The sequence below is a fragment of the Drosophila ananassae genome, chromosome 3L (assembly GCF_017639315.1).
Source record: "Drosophila ananassae strain 14024-0371.13 chromosome 3L, ASM1763931v2, whole genome shotgun sequence".
Taxonomy (NCBI): domain Eukaryota; kingdom Metazoa; phylum Arthropoda; class Insecta; order Diptera; family Drosophilidae; genus Drosophila; species Drosophila ananassae.
Genome location: NC_057929.1, coordinates 5,167,236 through 5,180,099, shown reverse-complemented (window position 1 = coordinate 5,180,099; position 12,864 = coordinate 5,167,236). Strand labels below are relative to the sequence as shown.

The window sequence follows — 12,864 nt, the reverse complement described above, 5'->3', positions numbered from 1 at the left end:
TATATAGCTTCTTACGTAGGTTCTTCAATACAAAGATCTTTGAGATTGTAGGCCATAAAGCACGTGAGATAAAAAACAAGAAAACAAGAACAATTTTTTTCAATTTCCGTTTGAATTTATGGGCTTAGAAATACAAGAGTTTTTCTCAAGAGTTTTAACACTGATAGGACTGTTGCCCTGGGACATTTCGGAGACACATATATATAAGCATATATATATATAAATTATTATCAGAACAAAAAGAAACAAGTTTGATAGTTTCCCTTCTATGATGCTTAATACAATGTGTATATAAAGGAACCCCCTTTATGATAGAACACAACTAAAAATAGCTAATTCATAAACTTTGAAGTAATCTAATCAACAATAACACTTATGGTCACGTTTCCCTTTCATTGATAGTAACTATGTTTTGGGAAATCAATGGAATTAATAAAGTCGACTTTTAGGTGAAGCTCAATATAATTATTCAAATACAATAGTACAATATTAAACAGTTAAAACATCAGACAAAGTAGAAGCACATTATACAATCCATTAAATGTTGGACTTCATGAATGGCTTAAGGTGTTCGTGGAATGATTTTGGAACCGATTTCTGGTTCATAGGATTCCTCAGAGCAGCATCGAATATACGCTCGTAGGCATTTCCATCGAATGCTCCCAGGGTGGAGTTCAGTTGCTGATCATTAAAGTCGAAGCCGTCCACAATAGCCACAGCATCAGGACGCAACTTGGTCAACACAGTTTCCAGACGGTCCTGCAGGCTGGTGAGATCTGAGTCAGTCAGGTTGATGAACTGTGGAATGGGAATATGTATTAAAATATCATTAAATCAAAAAATTTATATATTATATTGACTAACTCTCAGCAAATTGCTTAGTTGGTTAAGGGTCTCCTTCACCAAGTAAAGTTCCAAGAGATTCTCCAGAACCCTATTAAAGGCCGCTGATCGGTTCTTTGATTTTGGACCAGTAACCTCTGCGGTAAATGAAGAGAAAATAAAAGCGCGACCATGAAGCTAAGGGGGAGAAAGTAAAAAGCTACGTTTAGTGGTTCAAAGTCCCAATGTTGTCAAGATATAACCTCTGCCGCCTGGGTGAGCTCTATGCCCGTGTGATTAGCCGCAGTTCCCTCGCTCTCTCCTCGAAGCAAACGATTAGATAGGCTCTTAAAAGCCAAGCGTGTCTTACTACAATAGATTACATAAGCTTTCTTGGCTTAAACTGCTACTGATGAACACTTACTTGGCAGCCGCATACTCCATAGCCTTTACCATGTTTTCCCAGGTTCCTGTCCAAGTGCCGAACTCGGGATTCTTTTGAACCTCAGCCAGGTAACTGACAGTCGGTGCCAAAGGAGCTCCACTCAAGGCAGAGTTCCAGGACTTCATCAGGAAGCGTCCAATCTGAAGAAGCAGTACGGTGTTCTCGCCCTCATAAGTACAGGCTGCAGTGGCAAAGACATAGAGGTTGCTCAGGTTGGAGGAAGTCAGGTAGCCATGACCGCCACAAGCCAGACGTAGTCGCTCTATGCCAGCCGTTGAGTCCATTGAAGATGTCACCTTCAAGGCACAGGACAAGGAATGAAGTTCCGGCAATCGTTCGTACTTTCCATTCCCAATGTCCACAAGAGTTTCTTCGTACATGTCCCACAGATATTCACTGGCCAGGCGATGGGCCAAGCTGGTGGCTATCTCAGGGAACAGCTTCAGCTGCTGGGTTACGTGATCTATGATTTGGGGCTCCGGCTCCCTAAAAATCAACATCATTCAATAAATATTTTTAATAATCTTATTCCGTATCTCTAATCTTACTTTGGGTTAATCGGACTTTGTCGGCGAACGGCGGAGTATCGCACTGCTATGGTGGAAGCCGCTGACAAGATCAGGGCACTGTTCCGGCCAATCAAACATCGCGTTCGCACCATGGCAAAGTAGGTGAGGACATTGGTGGGACTGCTCACATAAGATCCATCGGCATTTACCTTGGCGTGTCGCATCAGCATGCGAGTTCGAGGAATCCTCACATCCTTCATTCCCAGAAAGCCATTGTTTACTCCAATGAAGCCCATCTTCTTTCCTATGTCCCCGATGTGGACTCCAGGCATTGGTTCGTGGGTCTCCTCATCGCGAACTTGCACGAAGAACATGTGGGGTCCTTTGGACTGATTGTTGATGTAAAGCTGCGCCATCACCAGACAGTAATTCGATGCATGGCCCACTGGAGATGAGGATTCGTTACTGAGGAATCATAACTAGATAATATTGGCTTCAGACTTACACCCTCCAGGCCAAAACTTGTAGGAGGAGATCTTGGGGGTGTTCAGTATAAACTCATCAGTCTTGGGATCGAAATCAGCTCTGGTTTCCAATCCACGCAAGTAGGTTCCATGGCCTAACTCAGTTTGGGCATACGTGCCGCAGATCTCAAATCTTTCCAAGCGTTTTCCGAAGTCCTCGTACTGCTCCGGGGTGCACTGGGCCTGCAATGCCTTGACTACCATCACGTACATCACCCCAAACGGATTGCCGGCAGGTGTTAGTCCCCACATCTCCCTGCTGTCGTAAAGATTTCTGAAAATAAAGATGATGACATGAAGATAATTATTAAAAGAAATTGAAGCCAAAACCCACGGCCAGTAATCCTCTCCGCCGGGATTGCGTTCCTCCTGCAATCGTCTCAACTTCTTAGCCGCATCAATAGACGTCCTTACGGAGAACTCATTGATGTCCTCGTGTGACATGTTTTGGATCTGCAGCATTTCATTCAGATCTACATCTTTATACAAATATTCCCCTAGAAACAAAGAAAAGCGTTAACATAACCTTGAATTTCTTAACTATGAAAGATAAGCTTAATATTAGAAGAAATTTTGACTTACGGACATTCCTGATGAACTTCAGTGGCTCCTCTCCGCCTGCCCACCAGGCGGCGAACTCCTCGCTGTTGAAACTGGCCCCATCGCGCTCCTTTTGAAGATCGGGATTAACAGATTTTGGAATAACCGATGTGGACATGTTGCTGTGTTTCCCGTTTCCGAACTGAACGACAGGAGAACCGCTCAGCGACTGAGGGCCAAGTGCTTGAACCTTTTCAATAAAAGTGAATTTGTTTGGTAATCTTTCTAAACTTTGCTCACCTGCCGATTGGAGAGCTCTTGCCAGTGGTTGTGTGAGTGAGATTATTATTTATTTATTGCACTCTTATCTTGGAACAGGGTAAATCTGATTAAATTAGTTTCAACCATAACATTAATTGAATATTTTTATGGTAAATACTACAGATAACCACGCAGAACTATTGGACTGGCTCTCCCAGCTGTCAGAAGTAGAATTAGGGCTTTGATAAGAATGTTTGTTTAATTTTTTATGCTAATAGCTTTCAGTTTGTTTTGATTCCAAGCCTTTGCTTTTTAATTAGAAAGGAAGTAATTAAAAGAAAAGTTGTTTCAATAATTCATATAAGAGTATAATTGTAAAGACAAAACATTTGTATAAAAATATTGCAGCTTAAAATAATATAACACATCACCAAAGTATAAATATTTTGTACTGAGCACCGAGAATTAGATGTTAGACTTCATGAAGGGTTTAAGGTATTGATGGAAGGACTTGGGCACTAGTTTCTGGTTCATCGGATTCTTTAGAACAGCATCGAAAATGCGCTCATAAGCATTTCCATCGAAGGATCCCAGGGTGGAGTTCAGCTGAAGATCACTGAAGTCAAAGCCATCCACAATGGCCACAGCATCGGGGCGCAATTTAGTAAGAACTGTTTCCAAGCGATCCTGCAGCCTGGTTAGATCCGTATCGGTCAGGTTGATGAACTGGAAAAGGATTGGATATTAACATTTTTTTTGTTAAACTTCTAATGATCTTACTCTTAACAGGTTGCTCAATTGGTTGAGCGTCTCCTTGACCAAGTATAGTTCCAATAGGTTCTCCAGCACTCGATTAAAGGCCGCCGATCGGTTCTTAGAGTTGGGGCCAGTCACTTCAGTGGTAAACGACGAGAAAATAAATGCCCGACCATGTAGCTGAAACGGAATGAAATAATAGGTTCTTGGCAGGTCAAAAAACTATTTTATTTTCATACTAACCTCTGCTGCCTGAGTGAACTCAATTCCTGTTTGATTGGCCGCATTTCCTTCACTTTCGCCTCTAGATAGACGATTGGAGAGGCTCTTGAAAGCCAAACGCGTCTTACTGCAAAAATATTTCTATAAACAAAGCCGATATTTAAATCGGTGATCAACTTACTAGGCAGCTGTATACTCCATAGCCTTCACCATGTTTTCCCAAGTGCCTGTCCAAGTTCCAAACTCTGGATTCTTTTGTACCTCGGACAGGTAACGAACTGTGGGCGCTAATGGAGCTCCACTGAGTGCCGAGCGCCAAGACTTCATCAGGAAGCGGCCAATCTGGAGAAGCAGTACCGTATTCTCGCCCTCGTACGTGCAGGCGGCGGTGGCCGCGACATACAGGTTGCTCATGTTGGACGAGGTCAGGTAGCCATGACCACCGCAAGCCAGTCGCAGTCGTTCCACACCAGCAGCAGAGTCCGACGAACAAGTTACTTTTAAGGCACAGGAAAGGGAGTGGAGTTCGGGCAGCCGGTCGTATTTTCCATTAGCAATGTCATCAATGGTAGCGTCGTACAGTTTCCAGAGGTAATCGCTAGCCAGCCGATGAGCCAAGCTGGTGGCTATCTCCGGGAAGAGTTTAAACTGCTGAGTGACATGGTCCAGAATTTGTGGCTCACGTTCCCTGGAACAAAGTATTATACACTTTGAAAACATAAGTAATAAGTAATCATCTTACTTTGGATTAATTGGACTTTGACGGCGCACAGCGGAGTACCGCGTAGCAATGGTAGCAGCTCCTGCTAGAACCAGAGCATTGTTTTGAGCAATCACACAGCGCGTGCGCACCATGGCGAAGTAGGTAAGGACATTTGCGGGGCTGCTCACATAGGAGCCATCGGCATTGACCTTGGCGTGTCGCATCAACATGCGGGTGCGGGGAATCCTCACGTTCTTCAAGCCCAGGAAACCATTGTTTACTCCAATGAAGCCCATCTTCTTTCCAATATCGCCAATGTGGACGCCAGGAAGAGGTTCGTGGGTCTCTTCATCGCGAACTTGGATAAAGAACATATGAGGTCCTTTGGATTCATTGTTGATGTACAACTGGGCCATTATCAGACAGTGATTGGAGCTGTGTCCCACTGTGGCAATAAAATTCATAAGTAAGTTACTCCAAAAGAGAGATATAGATCCTAATTTTTTACTTACAGCCTCCTGGCCAAAACTTGTAGGAAGATATCTTCGGTGTGTTCAGTACAAATTCATCAGTTTTGGGATCGAAATCAGCTCTAGTTTCCAGACCACGCAGATAAGTTCCATGACCTAGCTCAGTTTGGGCATATGTGCCGCAAATCTCGAACTTCTCCATACGCTTTCCAAACTCCTCATACTGCTCCGGAGTGCACTGGGCCTGCAGAGCCTTCACCAGCATCACGTACATCACTCCAAAAGGATTGCCAGCTGGTGTGAGACCCCACATCACCTTGTTGTCGTAGAGATTCCTAAAAGAAAAAAGGTTTACTTTGAGAAGCATAGTTTAAGATGTTTTAAAAATATACTCACGGCCAGTATTCATCTCCCCCTGGATTGCGTTCCTCCTGCAGGCGACGTAGCTTCTTAGCCGCATCTATAGACGTCCTTATGGAGAATTCGTTGATATCCTCGTGTGACATGTTCTGGATCTGCAGCATCTCATCAAGATTAACATCCTTATGAAGGTAATCGCCTAAAAAACAGCAGTGTCAGCATGACCCTGTACATATTACCTTCAACTGATAAGCTGAAGATTGCGAGTGGAACGGACTTACGAACACCCCGGGTGAACTTTAGCTCCTTTTCGCTCCCTGCCCACCAGGCGGCGAACTCCTCGCTGTTGAAACTGGCTCCATCCCGCTCCTTTTGCAGATCTGGATTAACGGATTTGGGGATTACCGATGAGGCCATTTTTTAGAACTGCTGAAATGCGCGCGCTGAGAGAACTGATCGCGAATTGAGGTCCCAGTGCCGAACCCCCTTCATTAAAAGCGAAACTTTTTCCAATCTTATTGTAAACTTTGATCATCCGCTCTTTGGAGTGCTCTTTTGAGTGGAATCGAGAGTATTTCTGTATGTGTTAGATTGTTGTTTATTAACTAATAACAGTCTTATCTTGGGAACAGTGGAAATTGCTTAGAGCAAGGTATATTCTGGACTATAATTTGTTTGGTTTTTATTAGTTAATCATTTTGATAAGAAATTAAAAACACAGAGAGTACATTTTTAAGATACAAGATTAAGGGACTCTCAGCTGTTATTAACTGAAATTGGGTCACGATAGACGTTAAGATCAAAGCCAATCGATTTCCGCGCCAATGTTATCGAATATTTAACAGCTGTTCGATTTGGTTGTTGTTTATATTTTGTTTTGGTTGTTCTGTGAGGGAAATCTGGATGGAAAGATGCCTACGAACTTTAATGTAGGCCTCCTGGGCCATGTGGACAGTGGCAAAACAACTCTGGCTAAAGCCCTAAGTTCCATTTCCAGCACGGCAGCCTTCGACAAAAATCCCCAGTCCGTGGAGCGAGGAATTACTTTGGATTTGGGATTCAGTGGAGTTCTGGCACAGACTCCCCAAGGATATCCTCTTCAATTCACCTTTGTGGATTGCCCTGGCCATGCCAGTCTCATAAGGACTATCATAGGAGGTAACTAAATAGTAGTTTATGAAAATTGCACAGTAACTATTTCCATGTTTTGTAGGAGCCCAGATTATTGATCTGATGCTGCTAGTTGTCGATGCCCAGAAAGGAATCCAGACCCAGACTGCCGAGTGCCTGATCATTGGGGAGCTGCTGCAGAAAAAACTGATAGTGGTGATAAACAAAATTGATGTGCTGCCAGCAGACCAACGGGAGAGTAAGCTGGAGAAGCTCCGTTCACGGCTGTCGAAGACTCTAGGTTCTACTAGTTTTGGGAGTCAGGTACCCATGTATGGCGTCTCCGCTTTGGAGGGAACTAACATTGAGGAACTGCGAGCCGGGCTTAGTGATGCTTTCTTCCAGCCAGAGAGGAACACAAATGCTCCACTGTTGATGTACGTCGACCATTGTTTCGGAATCAAAGGACAAGGAACTGTGTGCACGGGCACCCTGCTACAGGGAAGAGTCCAAGTCAACGACACGGTGGAGCTTCCAGCTCTGAGGGAGCAGCGGAAAGTAAAATCAATGCAGATGTTTCGCCAGAACGTTACCAGTGCCTCCATGGGCGATCGCATTGGCTTGTGTGTCACCCAATTCAATGCCACGTTAATGGAACGTGGTGTGATTGCTGAACCAGGATACTTGAAACCCATCTACGCCGTATGCCTGCGTCTTCGTCCAATCCGCTATTATAAACAATCAATTAAATCCAACAGCAAACTTCACATCTCCGTAGGCCATGACACTGTGATGGCCAACGTGACATTATTTCGGGATAATGACAATCGGTCTACAGACTTGCAACCAGAAAAGGACTACGAATTTGTAGAGGAGCTTCTTCCAGTAGAGGTGCCTGAATCTGATGTCGTTTTCGCCTTGTTGCAGTTCGAAACTCCAGTGCTAATCCCTCCCAATTCAATTCTTATAGCTTCTAAACTGGATATGGACGTTCATAGCACCAGTTGCCGGCTGGCTTTTTGGGGCCGTATAGCTTGGCAGACGCACTGTTCTAACTACATTCAGGATGTGCTACCCAAACTGCGAATCTTCAAGCGAAAACAGAAAGTGGGCAGCATTCAACGTGTGGTTAATGCGAATGAGGTGATTGTTCATAATCTTTTTAAAAAGGAAGCCAATAGAGACTTGTACGTTGGTAAATGGGTGGACCTATCCACAGGAGAACGTGGCCTGATCGAAAGAACCTTTGGACAAACCTCGAAAGTGGCTATTACTTTTCGAGAGGCGCTCTCTACAGAAACAATTCTGAATATTAAGGACATAAAGGTGCTACTTAACTGTAAAAAATATATATTTAATAAACAGGCAGGACTTTTTCAATAAAAATTCATCTTTGTAGTTATCCAAACTTTTAAAAATACCGCCAATTGTCTGAAACGGCTAAAAATGTTATCGGTTGCGGTGGTAAATGTTGGAAAACTCACATTTCAGTGTTGCGAAACGCATATACCAAAAAAACAACAAATCTGGTGCCTGCCGCTGTCCCCACGAAAACTGCAACTAACAAACATCGAAATTGAAACGAAGACCAACATCTAGCCCCAACTGCAACTGCAGCCACCGCCAAAACCACACCACCTAGAACCCAACACCATAGAGAGGCCAAAATAGCTTTTAAATAAAACCAATGTGCTGCTGCGCCCTTTTCCCGCTGCTACTCCTCCTGATTTTTGGCACAAGGACAACGCACCAGGTAAATGTCGACTGCAACGAGCTGCAGATGATGGGCCAGTTCATGTGCCCGGATCCGTCGAGGACAGACCACATCGACCCCAAGACACAGCAACTAGCAGGCTGCACAAAGGAGGGCCGCGCCCGCGTCTGGTGCATCGCCGCCAGCGAAATCAATTGCACAGAAACGGGTAACTCGACGTTTACCAGGGAAGTACCCTGCAAGTGGACGTAAGTATATGTACATAATTTCCTTTAAAGCCTAATTCCCTAATGGCCTTATTCTTCGTAGAAATGGCTACCACTTGGATACTACACTCCTGCTCTCCGTATTTCTGGGAATGTTCGGCGTGGACCGCTTCTACCTGGGCTATCCTGGCATTGGATTGCTCAAGTTCTGTACGTTAGGCGGTATGTTCCTAGGCCAGCTGGTGGACATAATACTCATAGCACTGCAGGTGGTGGGACCGGCAGATGGTTCCGCCTACGTTATACCATACTATGGCGCTGGAATCCACATCGTTCGGAGTGACAACGTCACGTACCGGCTACCCAGGGACGACTGGTGATGGTTAAGGCGGCACAGCGCCTGGTGTACACTAGATAATGTTAAGTCCTTGTTATATCTTAAGTACGGCTTATGACACTAAGCAACGACTGCCCGACTCAGATTCAGATCCAGATTCAGATTAGTGCATTACGTACCCTAGTTGATAAGTGTAAAGATTGTTGCCACCATCATTTGCGTAGCCTAAGTTGCATTGTTTAGTCTTAGTTACCACTGTACATGGTCCCTTATACAACTCTACATCGGTGTAATTGTATAGACCACATAGACAAATTGTTTGCCAATATAACTAACGATTTTAATCATTCCTTGATACCTATAAAGCCATACTCTTAATATCCACAGCATGATTGACTCGACTTGCTCAGAACAATCGCCCATCTTAGTCGACGCGAAAAATAATTGGCCCACATGTACTTTGATCTCCCGAACATTTTCGGCGTGACAGAGTTTGGTCACAGGCACGATGTTGACTCACCATCGATGCCGCCGCCGCCAGTGCTAATCGAAAACGCACAGGGGGCATCATATGGGGAATGGGCATTTGGACGTTCGGGGAATCAGCAAACGAGCGGCGAAGGAGCCTGCCCGTGCTGGCTGGGTCTATCATCAGATTGGCATTTCCGAAATAATCGGCGGCGACGCATCTGCCGGCGAGTTGTTCAATTTTAATTGCATGGCCGGGGTCGCGTGTAATTCGATGCGTTTTAATTAGGCTCTTAATTAAGATCAAGTTTAGTTTTATCTGGAAATGGGTGAGTACTTCGGGGAGTATGCAAATTTCTTGAATTTTTATTATTGTTTTTAATTAGTTCTTGATCAAGTTTAGATTGAGGGTTTTGAGATTGAATAATAGCCTTTAATATCTTAATAGGAACTGATTGTAAAGAGGTTTAAAAGGAACTTGAAGGAGTACCGTATCATAACATAATAGCAGCAATTTTTTAAATTTAATCATACTCCTAAATATGATATTATTGTTGGCCCAGACAATGGTAAACAATATCCATGGACGGCATGCACTGACCCCCGGCCACGCCCCGTTTATTGTTATGTGGACATGTGGAGAAGGGCTTTTCAATTAGCCAGGCCAGAAGACGACAATATGTTGTTGATGTCGCAGTGGTCTGCACGGGCTAATTACAGTGTGAGAGTCGTGCCGCCTGTGTAAACAAAATGGTGGAATGGGAGCCAGGGTAACCAGGCAGGCAGCTCCTCCAGCAGATCTTTGTGACAGCAGACAAACCTTCTTGGTTGTCTTGGCCATTCATCCGAGGTCTTTGGACCGCCAGATATCGCTTACTGTTTTGTCCAATTCAGGGGGCAAATGAACTCTGCGCCATTAGTGAAATTTGAGGAGCTCCGCAAAGCCGGTTGTTTGTTCTAGCTACGCGCGTGGTAACCTTCTGGAAAATGCCCAGAATCCCAGAATCCATGGGGAGTATTGACTCTGGCTGACTGGTCGCCGTATTACAAACTATTTCACAACTCTCTGGCTGGACTGGGGGTGTTTGGATTGGGCTTATCCTCACCTGAGCCGGTCGCCTCCAGAAATAGAACGACAATAGAGGCCGTGAGTCAAATAATTGTCAATTGCAAATATTTGTGAGTATCAAAATAGCATCGATGCGATGCGCAAACTGCTCTGTATTCTATTGTAAATATAGCACGAAATCGGTACACTTAAAAATAATAATTAATCTGACAATCTTTAAGCTTTTATTAACGAGTGGAAGTTGAAATTTCAAGAGACTAACTCACCAACTATACCTCATGAGAGACTTGATTAGAAACTATACTTTTAATGACTAACTAGTCTTCATGATTTGAAGACAAAAAACAGACAATTTCTCCTTGTGTGGATAATGGGTGAGAAAGGGGGATGGGTCTGGGGCTTGGAGACGGTCGACAAGTTTCTTATTTGCCCAGTGCTTAGGAGCTCAACGCTTAATTACGCTCAAGTGGCGTGGAAAATTGTGGGGCGGGATTCTCAGATTTCCAACCGCCCACTCGAGCCGAGCCGACCCGATGACGTTTATGCCAAATTGCTTTGCACTTTGTTTACAAGAGGGAGAACTGGAGAACCTATGCAAATAGCATTTAATGAAACGCAATTATTTAATTTTACAGGCAGCGTCACGGTTCCCACCTGGCCTGGGCAACATGGCCTGCATGTTGCATACTACATTATACTATGCTTATAGCCATATTGCAATATGCAACGCTCCTCGATGATCGTTGATGTCGCGTCGCCTCATAAATAATGACTGGGCAACCTCCTCGTCGCAGTGACAAAAAATCTACGGCCTGGGAAACTCAAATCCGTTAAAGCCAGAGCTAAAGAGCTACAGAGTTAGAGCCATAATCCAAGCTTGGAGTATCGTTCGTGATAACTGCAATTTTCCTCGGCGAGTATTAACAACTACATATACAATGAGTGCATAAATCATCTCCATCTGCTCAGCTGCAATGCACTGTGGCATTTTCTTAGCATGCAACAGCAACATAGCAACATAGCAACATCAGCTGCAACACCATCAGCAACAGCAGCAGCAACTTTTCCATAAAGTATATCCAAAAACCAGCGCATAAATGTCAAATGCCTGGCAGTTTGATTTGGCCGCGGGTTAAGTGTGAATTATCCCAGGGCCTCCACATCTCTCAGCACCATTTGTATGTTGTCTCATCTAAAGAATATGCATTTAAGTGCAGGCCTTAAGTGCTATTATCGCAATCGCGGCAAATGCCATGGATTGTGGCTGTCATTGCAGCGTAAAGCCTTTTTAATGAATGGGTTCATTCATGGTGGGCAGAGGGTCTTAGATACAAATTCATAAATATTTCAACTTCAAATCCATACTGAAAGAAATTTGTTCTATACACGTCCAAGATTATTCATTTCACCTGACTTTTATTGACCTTATCAATTCTCACATGACACTCATTGATCTAACAATCACCTGATATAGAAATTTTTGATGGATTACCACGGGAAGGTACCTGGAAATCTTGGGAAAGTATTATAGAACACCTGGATTAAAGGCTATCGCAATTAGTTTCTGTCGAGTAATTACCAAATCTTAATATTTATTACATCCGGATGAAATTCTTTGAGGGAATTTCACCAGATTTCCATTCACCTGACACTAACAACCCGCTCTCCAGTACCTGATAGTGCTCCAAAGGTCTGGTAACCAAAACAAAGGCGATCTTATCAAAGTTGTTCCCGCACACTTGAACTTCCAATTCATTCATGCTTCGGCTGACAAGTAATCTAATCGATACTACGCCCAGGGAATGTGGTTATCAGCCCCGGGGGGAGACCCGGCATATATATGAAAAGAATCCCTGGGCACGCGGAGCTGTCAAAACAACAGAAGTCATCGTAGACAGCGCGGAATGCCACTTGCCAGTTACCAGTTGCCAGTTAACAAATTCTAATTGGCAAGAGTTCCCGGAATTGATCAATATTGAATTGAGTTGCTTACCGCCTACCGCTTACCTGCTTACCTCTGAGGTGTGGTAATGTGATCGAAGGTTGGTGGGGGCTGGTGGGGCGCCTATCAGGTTCACCTTGTTAACAACACCACCCTGCCTCCTAGCCACCCCGCCACCAACGGTGTCTTTCATTTTGCTGAGGAATGTGTGATTGTAGATTGAAATTCGATTTTCAATTGCAACTATTGGGGGCTGCGCCTTTGATGTTGTTTTTGTGTGTGACTTTGGGGGACACTGGGAAAAAAGGGGTAATACTTATAGAGTTTTTTAACTAAAATTCCGTAAAGTATTTATCTCATCATATTATATCACACAAAGAGATATAATGGAAGTCTGAGATAATCT

The 12,864-nt window shown here is 44.0% G+C and overlaps 4 protein-coding genes across 5 annotated transcripts; 2 read left to right on the top strand and 2 right to left on the bottom strand.

Annotated features, from left to right (window-relative positions):
• Positions 1 to 448: 448 nt before the first annotated feature.
• LOC26515091 (probable peroxisomal acyl-coenzyme A oxidase 1) lies at positions 449 to 3,080 on the bottom strand. The gene is made up of 8 exons (XM_014908603.3): positions 2,883 to 3,080; positions 2,635 to 2,797; positions 2,282 to 2,574; positions 1,816 to 2,221; positions 1,247 to 1,753; positions 1,086 to 1,191; positions 865 to 1,020; positions 449 to 798 (listed from the first exon to the last, which is right to left on the bottom strand). The coding sequence occupies exons 1-8, from the start codon at positions 3,016 to 3,018 to the stop codon at positions 538 to 540; spliced, it is 2,028 nt and encodes a 675-aa protein (XP_014764089.1). The 5' UTR covers positions 3,019 to 3,080; the 3' UTR covers positions 449 to 537.
• A 367-nt stretch (positions 3,081 to 3,447) lies between these two features.
• Positions 3,448 to 6,372, bottom strand: LOC6495660 (probable peroxisomal acyl-coenzyme A oxidase 1). The gene is made up of 8 exons (XM_001959296.4): positions 5,894 to 6,372; positions 5,649 to 5,811; positions 5,295 to 5,587; positions 4,822 to 5,227; positions 4,261 to 4,767; positions 4,101 to 4,206; positions 3,882 to 4,037; positions 3,448 to 3,827 (listed from the first exon to the last, which is right to left on the bottom strand). The coding sequence occupies exons 1-8, from the start codon at positions 6,027 to 6,029 to the stop codon at positions 3,567 to 3,569; spliced, it is 2,028 nt and encodes a 675-aa protein (XP_001959332.1). The 5' UTR covers positions 6,030 to 6,372; the 3' UTR covers positions 3,448 to 3,566.
• A 59-nt stretch (positions 6,373 to 6,431) lies between these two features.
• Positions 6,432 to 8,124, top strand: LOC6494954 (selenocysteine-specific elongation factor). Of its 2 annotated transcripts, XM_014907603.3 has the most exons (3): positions 6,432 to 6,770; positions 6,826 to 7,613; positions 7,693 to 8,124. In XM_014907603.3, the coding sequence occupies exons 1-3, from the start codon at positions 6,524 to 6,526 to the stop codon at positions 7,753 to 7,755; spliced, it is 1,098 nt and encodes a 365-aa protein (XP_014763089.1). In that variant the 5' UTR covers positions 6,432 to 6,523; the 3' UTR covers positions 7,756 to 8,124. The 2 variants fall into 2 exon arrangements, with proteins under 2 accessions (XP_014763089.1, XP_001959331.2); XM_001959295.4 differs by having other exon boundaries at positions 6,826 to 8,124.
• Positions 8,125 to 8,221: 97 nt separating this feature from the next.
• LOC6494955 (TM2 domain-containing protein CG10795) lies at positions 8,222 to 9,323 on the top strand. Its single transcript, XM_001959294.4, has 2 exons — positions 8,222 to 8,684; positions 8,746 to 9,323. Exons 1-2 carry the CDS (start codon positions 8,410 to 8,412, stop codon positions 9,020 to 9,022), a joined length of 552 nt encoding a protein of 183 aa, XP_001959330.1. The 5' UTR covers positions 8,222 to 8,409; the 3' UTR covers positions 9,023 to 9,323.
• Positions 9,324 to 12,864: the final 3,541 nt, after the last annotated feature.

Coding starts and splice junctions, on each gene's coding strand:
- LOC26515091 (XM_014908603.3), bottom strand. CDS start 3,018: ATGTCCACATCGGTTATTCCAAAATCTGTTAATCCCGATCTTCAAAAG. Junction 2,575..2,634: donor GGCGGAGAGGATTACTGGCC/GTGGGTTTTGGC, acceptor CTTTATTTTCAG/AAATCTTTACGACAGCAGGG. Junction 1,754..1,815: donor CAAAGTCCGATTAACCCAAA/GTAAGATTAGAG, acceptor GTTGATTTTTAG/GGAGCCGGAGCCCCAAATCA.
- LOC6495660 (XM_001959296.4), bottom strand. CDS start 6,029: ATGGCCTCATCGGTAATCCCCAAATCCGTTAATCCAGATCTGCAAAAG. Junction 5,588..5,648: donor GGGGGAGATGAATACTGGCC/GTGAGTATATTT, acceptor TTTTTCTTTTAG/GAATCTCTACGACAACAAGG. Junction 5,228..5,294: donor CAAGTTTTGGCCAGGAGGCT/GTAAGTAAAAAA, acceptor TTATTGCCACAG/TGGGACACAGCTCCAATCAC.
- LOC6494954 (XM_001959295.4), top strand. CDS start 6,524: ATGCCTACGAACTTTAATGTAGGCCTCCTGGGCCATGTGGACAGTGGC. Junction 6,771..6,825: donor CATAAGGACTATCATAGGAG/GTAACTAAATAG, acceptor CATGTTTTGTAG/GAGCCCAGATTATTGATCTG.
- LOC6494955 (XM_001959294.4), top strand. CDS start 8,410: ATGTGCTGCTGCGCCCTTTTCCCGCTGCTACTCCTCCTGATTTTTGGC. Junction 8,685..8,745: donor GAAGTACCCTGCAAGTGGAC/GTAAGTATATGT, acceptor TATTCTTCGTAG/AAATGGCTACCACTTGGATA.